Source organism: Mercenaria mercenaria, chromosome 16 (genome assembly GCF_021730395.1).
Source record: "Mercenaria mercenaria strain notata chromosome 16, MADL_Memer_1, whole genome shotgun sequence".
Taxonomy (NCBI): Eukaryota; Metazoa; Mollusca; class Bivalvia; order Venerida; family Veneridae; genus Mercenaria; species Mercenaria mercenaria.
Window position 1 is genome coordinate 64,356,801 of NC_069376.1, and position 15,665 is coordinate 64,372,465.

Below are 15,665 nucleotides of genomic sequence, written 5' to 3' on the forward strand. Positions count from 1 at the left end.
AATAGAAGGAAATTGGCCGGGACCACATGAATTGCTCGAGCGAGCCCGGGTGCTCGAGTCATCGATGCTCGAGCGAGCGGTGTTTCACTGTATATAACTGGAACCTCAAACTGTGTGTAACCTGATATAAAGGTACCTGAAACCTGGTTTAACCTGTATCTCAGTACTAGATTTAGTAGGAGCCTGAAACCTGGTTTGACTAGTATCTCAGTACTAGATTTAGTAGGAACCTGAAACCTGGTTCAACTGGTATCTTAGATTCAGATGTTGCTGGCACATAAAGCCAGTTTTAACTAGTATATCAGTACTAGATTTAGAAGGAACCTATAACCTGGTTTAACTGGTATTTAGAACTAGATGTAGTAGGAAAATGAAGCCGGTTTAACTGGTATTTAGAACTAGATGTAGTAGGAACCTGAAGCCCGTTTAACTGGTATTTAGAACTAGATGTAGTAGGAAAATGAAGCCGGTTTAACTGGTATTTAGAACTAGATGTAGTAGGAGCCTGAAGCTAGTTTAACTGGTATTTAGAACTAGATGTAGTAGGAACCTGAAGCCGGTTTAACTGGTATTTAGAACTAGATGTAGTAGGAACCTGAAGCCCGTTTAACTAGTATTTAGAACTAGATGTAGTAGGAGCCTGAAACCTGGTTTGACTAGTATCTCAGAACCTGGTTCAACTGGTATCTTAGAATCAGATGTTGCTGGGACATGAAGCCAGTTTTAACTGGTGTATCAGTACTAGATTTAGAAGGAACCTGAAACCTGGTTTAACTGGTATCTAACAACTAGATGTAGTAGGAACCTGAAGCCGGTTTAACTGGTATTTAGAACTAGATGTAGTAGGAGCCTGAAACCTGGTTTGACTAGTATCTCAGAACCTGGTTCAACTGGTATCTTAGAATCAGATGTTGCTGGGACATTAAGCCAGTTTTAACTGGTATATCAGTATTAGATTTAGAAGGAACCTGAAACTTGGTTTAATTGGTATTTCAGAAGTAGATGTAGTAGGAACCTGAAACCTGGTTTAACTGGTATCTTAGAACTAAAAGTAGTCAATATTAGATTAAGTACTGGTGTCTGAAACCTAGTTTAACTAGTATCTCAGTATCAGACGTTGCTGGGACCTGAAACCTAGTTTAACTAGTATCTCAGGATCAGACGTTGCTGGGGCCTGAAACCTGGTTTCAACTGGTATCTCAGTGTCAGACGTTGCTGGGGCCTGAAGCCTAGTTTCAACTGGTATCTCAGTGTCAGACGTTGCTCGGGCCTGAAGCCTGGTTTCAACTGGTATCTCAGTATCAGACGTTGCTGGGGCCTGAAACCTGGTTTCAACTGGTATCTCAGCGTCAGACGTTGCTGTGACCTGAAACCTGGTTTCAACTGGTATCTCAGGATCAGACGTTGCTGGGGCCTGAAACCTGGTTTCAACTGGTATCTCAGTATCAGACGTTGCTGGGGCCTGAAACCTGGTTTCACCTGGTATCTCAGTATCAGACTTTGCTGGGGCCTGAAACCTGGTTTCAACTGGTATCTCAGTATCAGACGTTGCTGGGGCCTGAAACCTGGTTTCACCTGGTATCTCAGTATCAGACGTTGCTGGGGCCTGAAACCTGGTTTCAACCGGTATCTCAGTATCAGACGTTGCTGAGACCTGAAACCTGATTTCAACAGGTATCTCAGTATCAGACGTTGCTTGGGCCTGAAACCTGGTTTCACCTGGTATCTCAGTATCAGACGTTGCTGGGGCCTAAAACCTGGTTTCACCTGGTATCTCAGTATCAGACGTTGCTAGGGCCTAAAACCTGGTTTCAACTGGTATCTCAGTATCAGACATTGTTGAGACCTGAAACCTGGTTTCAACAGGTATCTCGGTATCAGACGTTGCTGGGGCGTGAAACCTGGTTTCACCTGGTATCTCAGTATCAGACGTTGCTGGGGCCTAAAACCTGGTTTCAACTGGTATCTCAGTATCAGACGTTGCTGGGACCTAAAACCTGGTTTCAACTGGTATCTCAGTACCAGACATTGCTGGGACCTAAAACCTGGTTTCAGCTGGTATCTCAGTGTCAGGCATTGCTGGGGCCTGAAACCTAGTTTCAACTGGTATCTCAGTATCAGACGTTGCTGGGGCCTGAAACCTGGTTTCAACTGATATCTCAGTATCAGACGTTGCTAGGACCTAAAACCTGGTTTCAACTGGTATCTCAGTATCAGACGTTGCTGGTTTAACTGATATCTCAGAACCAGATTTTGTAGGAACCTGAAACCTGATTTAACTTGCAACTCAGGGCTAGATGTAACTGGGAACTGAAACCTGTTGTGACATGTATATCAGAAACAGATGAAGCAGGAACCTGAAACCTTTAAGTGTAATAGGTATCTTAGATCCTGATGTAACATAATCCCAAACCTAGAGTAATTGGTTTCTCAGAATCAGATGTAGCTGGAACCTCAATTCTTGTGCAACTGGTATATGTAGCTGGAACCTTTAACCTAGTGTAACTAGTACCCATGCACCTCTATTGTATTTCAAGTAAGTGTGAATTCTACCTCAAAACAATGTTGTTGAAACAGTATCAAATTAAAGTTTATTTTTCATGTGATGTCAAAACATCTCATAAAGAACATAATCTAACAATATTTTGATCACAATTTCTTTTATAAAATAGGGAAACTTTACTGAATTCCAGATGGATCTCAATGTTCTGTTTTCCAAAACTGAAAATAAAAAAGCATAGACCTAAGGAAAGAAACTCCACATAAAAATCTTCTAAAGAGAATCCATATTGGAAAAAACGACAATGAAAGTGGATTAATTATGTAATTAATGCTGATAATTAAGCTGTGGTTTTAAATATATCTGAAACATGTCTTATATCAAGCTTCATTCACTTTCCAGCTTCAGATCTATTACACAGAAAAAAACAATTGGGGGACAAAGTAATAAGTATATAAAAGAAAGTAATGTTTTTTGCATATTAAGTTAAATTAAATTCTATACAGTAGTAACTGTTGCAATATTAGAAGTATATAAAATGTTACAACAAGTCATCATTTTAGAGGATATTAGTCAATAATTTTCTAGGAGTGAGTCTTGGCACTTTGTCTCATTGATATTTTAAGTACATCAAAAACCTTGAAATTCCATATCATAATTGTATAAGCATTTTGTACATGAAATGATGAAGACTTTTTTGTAAATATGAATGGGGTTGTGTCTATCAACAGGGAGCATGTTTACATTTATGGTGTATAAAGTAGTATGTTTATCAATATACCTAACTTCACATAATAGCAATACATTTTCATTTATTTAGGCTACAGGTATGTCTTCGAAAACTGTTACAGCAAAATATTGCATTTTATTTTAAAGGCCATAACTCTTGAGGGTAATGGCTTACATATACCCTGAAAATAAGTTCACTTCATAGTAATACAATTTACCAAAACAAGCTTGTTGCATTTTGTAAAATTTCAAAGGGCCATAACTTCCTAAGAGATGTTTGCAGATGTCATATAAACCTCTCATGGCAGCCTCTCAGCAGGAAAAGACCTAATGATGGCAGAATCAATAGGAAGCATTGACTGACTAAATTTTCAGTTTTGATTATAGCCAGCACATTTTCCAGTTATAGATCAGAAATTTTGACTATTGTCTCGATTTCTTATTACTTGCTCTATCGATATAGGACATCTTCTGGCTGCTACTGTTCTGTTTGTCAGTCATAGACTTGAGTCGCCTAATCTACTTCTTTTCGATCAGACAGATTTTTCAGTCTCACAGTCACATGACCCTAAGAACAATGGACCACATCTTCTGACCACACAAACTGATACTAAGAATTCTGACGGTTATAGGAAGAAGTTTTCTTCAGTTATTCATCGAAAACTATTTTTTAGTATCAAGGTCACATGACACTGCCCTTTCACCTAGTAATAGACTTCATCTACTGACCACAGGCGTTTTGTGGTTTGACTGCCATCAAACCAAGATTTTACCACTTACTGACTGGAAATTAAAATAATATACTGATGGACCAACCCATCTGCTAACATGAGCAAAAGGATATATGATCTGAACTCTGACACAACTGTAAAACATGTATAGTGTGTACAGAAAAAAAAGCTCTTCCATCCAAATACTCACTAATCCAGTTAATTAATATTCATATGTACAACCATATGTGACTTCATGTTTCCCTTCACATTAAATCCTTTCCCACAAATCTCACATTTGAAAGGTTTCTCTCCAGTGTGAATTCTCACATGTCTATCCATAGCAGATTTACCAGGAAATGTCTTCGAACAGAATGGGCAGCTCAGTCCTGATGAAACTTTAGCTGAAAGAGAAGAATATTGTTGGTAAAAAAATCATAGACCTCTGAGAAAACAAAATGTACTAACAATATAAAGACTAACTAAACTAACTTTAACCATTTTCTAAAATGAACTTGTCCATCATTCAGTTTGGGCAGTACCAGTCGCTATTCAAAGGGGTGTTCACTGAAAATTTACTGACTGAATAGCGAACAGTGCAGACCATAATCAGCCTGCATGGATGTGCTGGTTGATCTTGGTCTGCACTGGTCGCAAAGGTAGAATTACATGCCTCCAGCAGGCTAAATGTTAAGGAGTCAATATTAAGATGCAAGTGATTCAGAATGTGAGACTACCACATTCATTAACTTAGTGTATGTTACACCAAAAGTTGTTTGTTTTGGATTTGGGGCCTTTTATTCAACAACATTTCAGTTATGTACAGTGGAACCTCTCCAAACTGGTCCCCCTAAAACGTGGCCTCTCCAAACCGGACGTCTGGTCTGGTCTCAAATATTTTCTTATATACAGATCCCTGAAAACTGGATACCCCTATATTCCAGATACTGGATGACTTTTGCAAAAAATAATGCTATAAAACTATTATCTCGACTGGGTATATCAAAATACCCCTGCAAACCTGTCATAATATTTTTGGTTCTTAAAAATTGGACACAAAAACTTGCTAGATTGCAAGTCGCCAATTAGAGGAGAGAGTGGCACGTCAGTGATTGTTCCACATAGCTACTATACACGGCAATGCTTTGAATATAACTTTGGAATTTAAAATTTGACAACTGAAACCCATGAAAAACAATTCAATTTGCTAAATTAATGTAATTGAGATAATATACAAATATGTCATGTGTTTTATAGATTTGTCTATTTTGCATTTTTTATCGATAAATAATCAAATGCTGAAATAATCAGGAAGTTCTTTGATTTTTCTTTTCATTTGTTTGAATTGTTTTTCTTTCATTGTTTTCTTTATACTGACAAGCAAATTGACTGCTTTATGCAGTGTGTGAGTAAGTGTTTCTTTGCAATAAGTCTTTAACCCTTACCCTGCTAAACTTCTATAATGAACTTGTCCATCTTTCAATTTGGACAGTACCATTAACTGTTAAAAGGGGTACTTACTTAAAAGATACTGACTGAATGGCGAACAGTGCAGACCATGAACAGACTGCACGGATGTGCAGGCTGATCTTGGTCTGCACTGGTCGCAAAGGCAGAATCACTCACCGCCAGCAGGCTAAGGGTTAAGTTCAATTTCCACTACTGTTAAAGTCATTTGAATTCTTATCATAGAATACTTTGACAACCAAATTTATTAATGACACACAATTCTCTCATATCTATGATAATTAAATGTCTGGACACATAAGTGAAAATATCTAGACCTCTGTCTTGCTAGAATAGCAATGCTAAACCCCTCTAAACCGAACAAACAGCTTGGTTCAAAGGATGTCCAATTTAGACGGGTTCTACTTATATGGCAGGCAGTTAACCTGACCAGTGTTCCTGGCCGACCAGTGTTCCTGGATTCTGTACCAGTACTTAACTGTTCTCTGCAACTTCTCCACAATAATCAGAGGTGGAGGATGCATGATATCAGAAAAAAATGTCTTATATGAAATTGTCACAGACTAAACTTTTATCTTTTCATTTCTTGATTGAACAACTCTTAAACAATACAAGAGGGCCATGATGGCCCTATATTGCTCACCTGAGTTTAGTTGCTTGCTTGAACAGTTAAAAGTTTCTACTAAATAAATACAGGCAGGTACTCTGTGTGTTGAGGTGAGAGTGTGGGGAGGGAGGGGGGAGGGGTCTAGAGATGGGGTACAACATCAGGGGAATGATGTGATATGACAATATATCAACATGAAGATATTTTAAAGTTTCCACTTCATAAATAAGGGGTAATATGACCACAACTCCTAGTGGCAATTCTTTTTGATGAAACAGAATAGTTTGTACAATCTTTGTAAAGGGTCATCCAAGAAACATTTGTGTAAAATTATTGTAAAATTGGACCTGCTGTCTTCTGACAATAATATTTCATAAGTTTCCAATTTATACATATCAGGAAAAAATGGCCACACCCCCTGGCAGCCATTTTTTTTTAGACAAATCAAAATAATTTAAACAATCTTGGTAGAGGGTCATACAAGGACCATCTGCATGACATTATTTCAAAATCAGGCCAGCAGTTTCATACAAGAAGATTTTTAAGGTTTCCACTATATATACATATAAGGAAAAAAGACCACGCCCTCTGGCACCATGTTTTTTGACAAATCGAAATAATCTGAACAACATTGGTAGAGGATTACACAAGGACTATTTGTGTGAATTTATTTCAAAATCAGACCAACAGTTTCATACAAGAAGATTTTCAAATTTTCCACTATATACATACAGGGAAGATAGACCATGCCCTCTGGCGGCCATGTTTTTTTAGGAATCAGAATAATTTGAACAATCTTGGCAGAGGGTGACACTAGAACCATTTGTGTGAAATTATTTTAAAATCAGCCCAGCAGTTTCATACAAGAAGATTTTTTAAAGTTTCCACTGTATACATAATAATAATATATATATGGAAAAGTGACTATGCCCCCTGGCGGCCATGTATTTTGATGAATTATAATAATTTGAACAATCTTGACAGAGCGTTACATAAGGACTATTTGTGTGAAATTATTTTGAACTCAGACCAACAATTCAAGAGGAGACTAATGTCCTTAGAAGATTTTTCTATTTTTAGCTCTCGCCCCTATGTGCAACCAAGCAGAACCATTTGAACAACTTTGAAAGAGGACCACCCAAGGAACATCCAGGCCAAGTTTCTTCAACTTTCACCAAATGGTTTCAGAGGAGATGTTGTTTGAATAAAGTGTGGACGGATGCCGAATAGAAAGACACCGGACGGTAAGCGATCACAATAGCTCACACCGAGCACTTTGTGCTCTAGTGAGCTAGTTAACAAAAAAACAACATTCTTTCCTACAGAAAATTTAATATACAAAAAATACAGCAATATTCCCAAACCTGCACAAACACATAATTAATCAACATAAATGTATAACATATGAATACATAATGATTATTAATACAGCAAAAATTCCAGCTTTTTACAATTTGATTTCCTGACTTATTAAACAAAATTTAATTGCATCAGTTTAACTGTGTTACTTTACACTTCCGCTGACACTTAAGCAACTACTTGGAGACTACAATATTTACACAGGCTACCAGCCTATAGGACAACATATATAAAATCAATGAGAAACATGTTAATTTCCTTAGAAAATGCAGAAGTTTAGCTAGAGGGCCATGATGACACTAGACTGCTCTCCTGAATTTCACATCTCAAATATGTTTAAACTTTATAAAAACACTTGCAGAAACTAGCCAATCTCACAAGTGGTCTGTCTCTTTTACTGATCAAATAACATGAATTATAATCATAGTAAAAAGAGTGTTGGTGATTCCATTATTTGACCTAATGACCTAATTTTTGATCCCACATGCTGACATTGATTGAACATACAGACTATCATCTGATCAGACTTACTAAAGTAAATCGGTTTGAAATTAAGGTTTCTACTGTTGCAGTAGTTTCTCTTGATTCTCCCACCATACATATTGAAACTTTTTTTAAAAGAACTCTGGGATATGTTAGGAAGTTTTTAAATTCTTAAAAATTCCTTTTTATTTTTAATATTTAATTTTCAAACTGATTTTGATATGTAACCTTTATCCTGCAATTTAAAGCCACATTTCAAGAAAAAATCCAGTTACAGAGTTGGTAGGTCAAACAGTACTTCCTACATGATCTAGTGTCCTAGATTTTGACCCAAGATGATACTATTTATTTATTTGGGTTTACGGCGCACCAACAATCTGACTAAAGTACTTGATCTTCTAAACGAAGATCTGAGAACGACCCATTCACATACGTCTTCTGTATATTTTGGATTTCCATTATTGCTATTTTTATGTTATCCAATCAGACGACTTGTTCGATTGTCAAAGAGTAAGAAAAATATGCCGTTATTCTAGGACTCGAACCCGGGACCCCTCGCTTACAAAGCAAGTGGCCTACCGACTGAGCTAACCGGCTATCTGATACATTACGACATAAGAATTGTAAATATCAAAAGTCAATGCTACAGGTAGATTTGCAAGATTTTGTAAGCTAGGCTCTGATTGGCTAGTGAAAGGGCCGTCAGAATGAGGCAATGAATAGGTCGTTTTCAGATCCTATGCGTAGCGTAATAGGAGATGTACTTTAGTCAGATTGGGCGCACCAACACAGTATAGGTTATATGGCGCCAAACAGGACTACAAATTTGGTTCCACATCTCATTTACATCGAAATAAAAACATGAGGTATGGAACCAAGATGATACAGTTTCAAAACTGGCTTAAATCAGGTAAATATAACCATCCAGCCAAAGTTTCATGTACATCACATAGAAAATTATGGCCTCTGGTTTTCAGTGATTTGACATAGCAGTCTGCCCCAAGACGAACTGGTTATGAACTTGGCTTAACTTTTATTCAGAAAAATGGAGTGTCAACATGGCTTTTCTTTTATTTCAGGTTGAACACCACTAAATGCAGGCCCTGGAACCACACTTTAATAACAACTCTGCAAATCCATTTTCTAGAATATCGGATTTTGGTTGCTTAAAAGGATTCTGCAACAAGAAAATCAAAAGAAAATAGGGTATTAACTTTTATAAAAGAAATCTGTGACCAGCTGAAAACTCACTGTTCAAACCATAACAACTTTTTTTACTGGTTCCAGCTTAATAACATTGGTATCCTTCCACCACTTCCTGTTTTTGTAACTACTTTTTAAACTTACCTAAGATGAATTTATGTCATCTACAAAACCTATATTACTCATAACAATCAACATCAGTGGCATCAATTTCCCATAAAAAAAGAACAAAACAATTGCATTATATTTTCATGACTCAACCGTGGAGCTTACACTGTATTTGATACTGATCAGTCTTGACAAAGTGACTAGATCATGGCCAAAGATGACTTATCAAAATTAAGCCTTTATCAAATTTTCATGTAAATCAGGTAGAAAATGACAAGCTTCTGAAGATTTTAACTGTTAACAGGCCTTTTTTACTGATTTGACCTTTAATTAAGTGACCTTGTTGTCTATCCAATATGACCCAGTTTTAAACATTACCTAGACCACTGGCAACAGACCAGAAAAAATGCCTCTGTACATGTTATACCCTACCCCTAGGTATACTATAAGAACCATGGTCATGAATGCAGAAATGTACTAACCCATTTCAATGTGAAATGCACAGTTCGGTGAATGGGTACCAAGCATATTGAACAGGTGGGAATTTATCTTCCACCGTACACCAGTCACATTGTCTCAATATTTCATATTGCAGAGATACTCCACATATTGCTTTCGTCAACGTTACAGAAAAACTTGCCTGAACTTCCCTAATGAACATCCAGTCTAGAGGTCACAGTAGAAATGTAAACAAGCAAGAGCTCTGCCAAGTGGGGCAATATATGCCCGAAGGGCTACATCAGATGATGGGAGCAAAATTTAAAGAACTTGACTGTTGAAGCCAAAAGGACAGGAACAACAAAGGGAAGAAATTCAAAAAAAAATTCTAAGTCCAGAAAAAAATCCTTACCAGGTACAGGTACAATGTATGTCAAAGTACACCTAAAAATTGGAAGTACCATCCATATTGTACCACAGAAAAGTGGTCTCGGTTTTTCACTACGGCAAATAATAATAAAAGTTTCAAAATAAGCTATTTATAGTAACATAAAAGGGAAGCAATTCAAAAAAAATGTATTGTAAGTGAACAAAAAAGGGATCTGCCGAATAAAAACAAGAGCACTGCAATGCAGAGCAATATACACAAAGCAGTCATATATGACCTTTGACCCCTAAGTGTGACCTTGACCTTGAAGCAAGTCATCCAAAACATGTGCTCTGCACGTCGTCTTGGTGTGTTGAACATTTGTGCCAAGTTTCTTTGAAATCCTTCAAGCAGTTCAAGAGTTACAGAGCGGACAAGAAACAAGCTGATATGACCTTTGACCCTTAAGTGTGACCTTGACCTTGAAGTGAGGCATCCAAAACATGCGCTCCGCACTTCGTCTTGGTGTGGTGAACATTTGTGTCAAGTTTCTTTGAAATCCTTCAAGGGGTTCAAGAGTTACAGAGCGGACACGAAATTGCTAACGGACGGACAGACGGACACCGGGGGTATAACATAATACGTCCTTTCGGGTGTATAGCAAAAACAGAATGCAAAATATTCACAGTTTTACAATAAAACTCGAAATGATGAATGAAATTCATCTAATGATTTTGAATTTGAAGTCATACATTGGTATATATCTGTACTGTTTATTTAATTCATATTGCACATTTATGCTGCATATACAGGTGTAAGCGTACACGTGTAGTTTAACGATGACTGACATACATTTTCACATCAACCAATCAGAATAGTTTTGTAATCTAGACCGGAACCAAGTTTTTTCTGTAACATCAATAAGGAAGTTCAACCAAGTTTTTTCTGTAACGTTGAAAAAACTATAAACTATGCTTTATTTCTCTAAGATAAGAAATATTGAAGAAATGTGACTGGTGCATGATGGAAGATAAATTACCACTTGTTCGATATCCATAGTACACATTTACCGAACTGTGCGTTTTAGGTATGAAATGTGCGATTGAAATGGGTTAGTATATTTTCCCATTCATGACCATGGTTCTTATAGTATACCTAAGGGTAGGGTATAACATATACAGAGGCATTTTCTTTCTGACCTGGTGCCAGTGACATTGACTTCTCAAAATTAAATACCCTCATATAAATCAGGTTGAATGTGGCCTTTTAAGTCTGAAAAGTTTTTCTGTAATTTTACCTTGTGATAGAGTTTTGAGTCCAAGATGACTCTGTTTCGATTTTAACCTACAATTCATAGACAGATTCTGCAGATCAGGGAGAACATACCTGTCTATACTTTTTTCCTTACAAATATATACATTTAAAGTCATATTCATATCTGAAAACTTGTACATTTCAGTACATGTATATTTTTGTGTCTGTTCACTTGCAATTATGAAACATGCCCATCAATTTTCTTATAACTCAAAATTATTTACATTTAAATCCACTTTCATGTCTGCAAATTGTACTCCTGTATATTTCCATTTATTTACATGCCTGTTCACTTTCATTTATGTACTTCATGCATGTTCACTTAAGGTGTGTGCATATTTAGAAGAACATTATTTACATGTCCATTTACTGCAGTATTTACAGTTCTTTCACTTTTATATTCAATTCCAGTTCTGTAATGTCAATTTACCCGATACCTGTCCACTCCTACTAATACGTTAAGTTGATATCTATATGTACCTATGTATATTTTCCTTCAACTCTGTTTGTTCCCATTTTTCAACAGTCTTTCAGTTACACCTCTTTACCTTTTTAACTTTTTTAACCTTCCTTGTGTTCCTGGATAACTTTTTGTATGAGAGTAACTGACAAGTTTCTTCACAAGTATGAACTGGAAGATGTTAATTGACTTGGGATGCATTTTTTCCTATTAAATCATCATGGACAACATACATCTCACCTGAAGAAGGTCTTATGCTCTACCCATTGAACACACAGGACAAACTTAAACCATATATCTATTCATTTGCTATTTTATTTTCATTAATTTCGATACACTTTCATTAATTCATGTTGTTTATCACAACAATTTTTCATCCATATGCATTGTAACCATATGCGACCTCATGTGACCTTTCTGTGTAAACCTTTTCTTACACACAGAACATTCAAAAGGTTTCTCTCCTGTGTGTACTCTCATGTGTGTTTTGAGAGCTGTTGTACTTGCAAACATTCGTTGACACAAGTTGCATGTCCTGTTTTCTAGGGGATGGATTTTAGTGTGAGCTTTGAATGTAGTATAACTGGTAAATGTCTCCTGACAAGTGTTGCACATCCAGCCTTGTTCAGGATTAGATCCTAGTTTTGTCTTGGAATCTGAAATAAAAAGGGAAACAATAATGAGTTTCAAATAAACATGATATTAAAATAATGACAATAATCACTAATTCTAGATATAATTGTTTATAAAATATTGATTTAAATATATACAGAGGGGTGGGGGAGAAAATGTCTGCTTTTGTATAGGTGTTTGCTCTTCAGGGATGCTGTTACGGTAGTTCTACACATTTGATTAACCCCAGTTGATAGCATAATGTCATTTATCAGGAAATGTAGAATAATGCCTATTAGCTGTTATACAGGTATCATAAATGTTGCCAATGTGGGGGGGGGGGGGGGGGGAGGATTTATCATATCCCATGTATTAAGTGGTTTAATGTAGAATAATTCAAATTCTGATATGCTTGTTTCTGTTAAAACACGCTTACGCTAAAATGATGTCACACGTCACGTCACTGTTTTTGTTGCGACCATATTTCATCCACTGTGACAGATTAAGGGCATATTAATAATTGAAATAATATAAAGCAAAATTGTGTGTTACCTGAATTAATACACTCAAAATCGGTTATACATCGCCAGAATAATTCACTCAAGCTACGCCCTTGTGAAATTATTCTGCTGACGTATAACCTCTTTCCGTGCATTAATAATGTTAAAATACGTTTTTCCTATACATTATTTCTTGAGTAATGGCATGAAATAAGCAGCAGTGTAAGGACTTTTTTTGTGGAAAATTGTGAAAAAATTAAGCACATAGACCTACACATTTTGTTTGGCCATGACTGAAAATCTACAAATATGAAAAGTTTCATTTAAATCTACATTTTGGACTTTTTCCTGTACAAGAAAATGCCATCAAAACTGCAATTTTCACAGAGAAGTTCCAGGGTTTCAGAAATCTGCAAATTTATTTGTAGCCCATTGGGCTACCAATATTTTTGTCTGGTAGCCCGAACAAATTTATATAAATTTATTTAGCATGACCATTTCTGTTTACTTACTGGTGCTTCTATACTACAGTTGGATGCAATGATTAAATTAATACAGAGTTTCATAATTTTAGCCATACGCACATTGTTATAAATTTTGTTCTCTCAAAATTTGATAATTTAGCAATTATCATTACTTATTTTTCTCCTACTTTTTCATTTTAAAAGATACAACTACATGTATTTAAACTGAGAAATCTTCTCCTGATAATGATTGCAACATAAAAGGTCAATGCCAATCAATTTTTATAAGCTTGCAAATTCCTTAGCGCAGTATGAACTGTAAGTTATCTCAAAATTATTTAAAGTTGACATAATTTTGTCTGATTCTAAACATCTTATAATGTCTAGTTTAATAAAAGGACTAGAAGCGCGTACATAACGTCTCTCAGTTTCTTGGCACTGTGTATTCACTTATCCGAATTTATGTTTGTCCGAAATTATCTATACTAGGCTATTTTTGCTAAATCAAGGTCGATTTTTTTTGCATTTTAGGCGAGTATTTAAATTGAAAAGCATAAACTTAGTGTAAGCACTAAACTGCCTCAATATCAAATGTATGTTCTTTCTGATCGCTCGATAACTATTTAGGTCAGCGAAATCGAAAGTACTCTTTGGCAGGTGGCGGTAAAATGACGTAATTTTAAGACTGGTTTGCATATTGTTGTGAACAATACCGATCAGCGACTTTGACGTTATTGAAACAGTCTAAAATCTCGCATGCACATGTTTTTGTAAACATTTGCCTGCGGGTACGATTAAACGGTTAATTGTTTGCTGATTGTGACAGTAGGTGGTAAGATAATTAAAGCCTCGGGCGTGTATCTCTCGATAAACATGGGGATTAAAGACAACTATTAAATTTATGTTTGAAGACTAAATTATTGACTTCCGGGGTACGCGATATGGAGTTTCAAGGTAGCCCGGCAGGCATGCTGTGAAAATATTTAGGAGCCCGACAGAATTTTCTGGTAGCCCCCGGGCTCCGGACATGGGATTTCTGAAACCCTGAGTCCACTGTGATAACTGACCAGACAACCAAATTATTTTCAATCTGGTCTAACAAAAATGTCAAGCACACAATCCTATCTGCTTTAGTTGCTGAATTTCCTTCAGATACAATGATGCTTTGAAAAAGTATGGTTTAATAAAATTCTACATTACAGAACAATATTTGGTTCAAATGTGCAGAATCACCTTAAGCAAGGTTATGCTGTATAAACAAATAAAGCCAGCCTTACATTTTTCTTTTATTAAACTGAAAAATTACAATAGATGAATATCAAACACACAACAGAATATTATATAGTCAACAAGAGGGTCATGATGACCCTGGATCACTCACCTGAGTAATATGAGCTACATGTTTCAAATGTCAAACTGATGATTTTTAGAAATTTTTTGGAAGATTTTCCGATGTACAATCAAGTAACCCCTGGGGCCGGGCCAATTTTACCCCGGGGGTCATGATATGAACAAAGGATGTAGAAGTCTACTAGGCAATGTTACATATGAATTATCTAAGATCTAGGGCTTCTGGTTTATTTTTAGAAAATTTTGAAGATTTTTTCTATGTACAATCAAGTAACCCCATGGGGCACGGTCAATTTGATCCCGAGGTCATGATTTGAACAAATTTTGAAGAAGTCTACTAGGCAATGCTATATGTCAAATATCTAAGATCTAGGCCTTCTGGTTTATTTTTAGAAAATTTTCCTATGTAAAATCAAGTGACCCCTGGGGCGGGGTCAATTTTGACCCTGAGGGTCATGATTTGAACAAATTTTGTAGAGGTCCAATAGGCAATGCTACAAGTTAAATATCTAAGCTCTAGGCCTTCTGGTTTATTTTTAGCAATTTTTTGAAGATTTTCCTATGTAAAAGCAATTGACCCCTGGGGAGGGGTCAATTTTGACCCCGGAGGTCATGATTGAACAAATTTTGTAGAGGTCCACTAGGCAATGCTACATGTCAAATATCTAAGCTCTATGCCTTCTGGTTTATTTTTATAAAATTTTGAAGATTTTTCTATGTACAATCAAGTAACCCCATGGGGCGGGGTCAATTTGATCCCGGGGTTATGACTTAAACAAATTTTGAAGAAGTCTACTAGGCAATGCTATACGTCAAATATCTAAGATCTAGGCCTTCTGATTTATTTTTAGAAAATTTTCCTATGTAAAATCAAGTGACCCCTGGGGCGGGGTCAATTTTGACCCTGAGGGTCATGATTTGAACAAATTTTGTAGAGGTCCAATAGGCAATGCTACATGTTAAATATCTAAGCTCTAGGCCTTCTGGTTTATTT

At 36.3% G+C, this 15,665-nt stretch overlaps 1 protein-coding gene across 3 annotated transcripts in view; it reads right to left on the reverse strand.

The window, feature by feature from the left end:
• LOC123540335 (zinc finger protein 490-like) overlaps positions 1-15,665 on the reverse strand; it is a 126,430-nt gene that overhangs the window by 18,361 nt on the left and 92,404 nt on the right. The window contains exon 5 of one of the 3 annotated variants that reach the window (XM_045325281.2): positions 11,377-12,401. The exons of the other annotated variants lie outside the window; for them this stretch is intronic. Within the exon in view, the coding sequence (XP_045181216.2) occupies positions 12,106-12,401 (296 nt within the window). The 3' untranslated portion in view covers positions 11,377-12,105. Of the gene's footprint in view, positions 1-11,376; positions 12,402-15,665 lie in introns of those variants that run through there. 3 annotated transcript variants of the gene reach the window in all.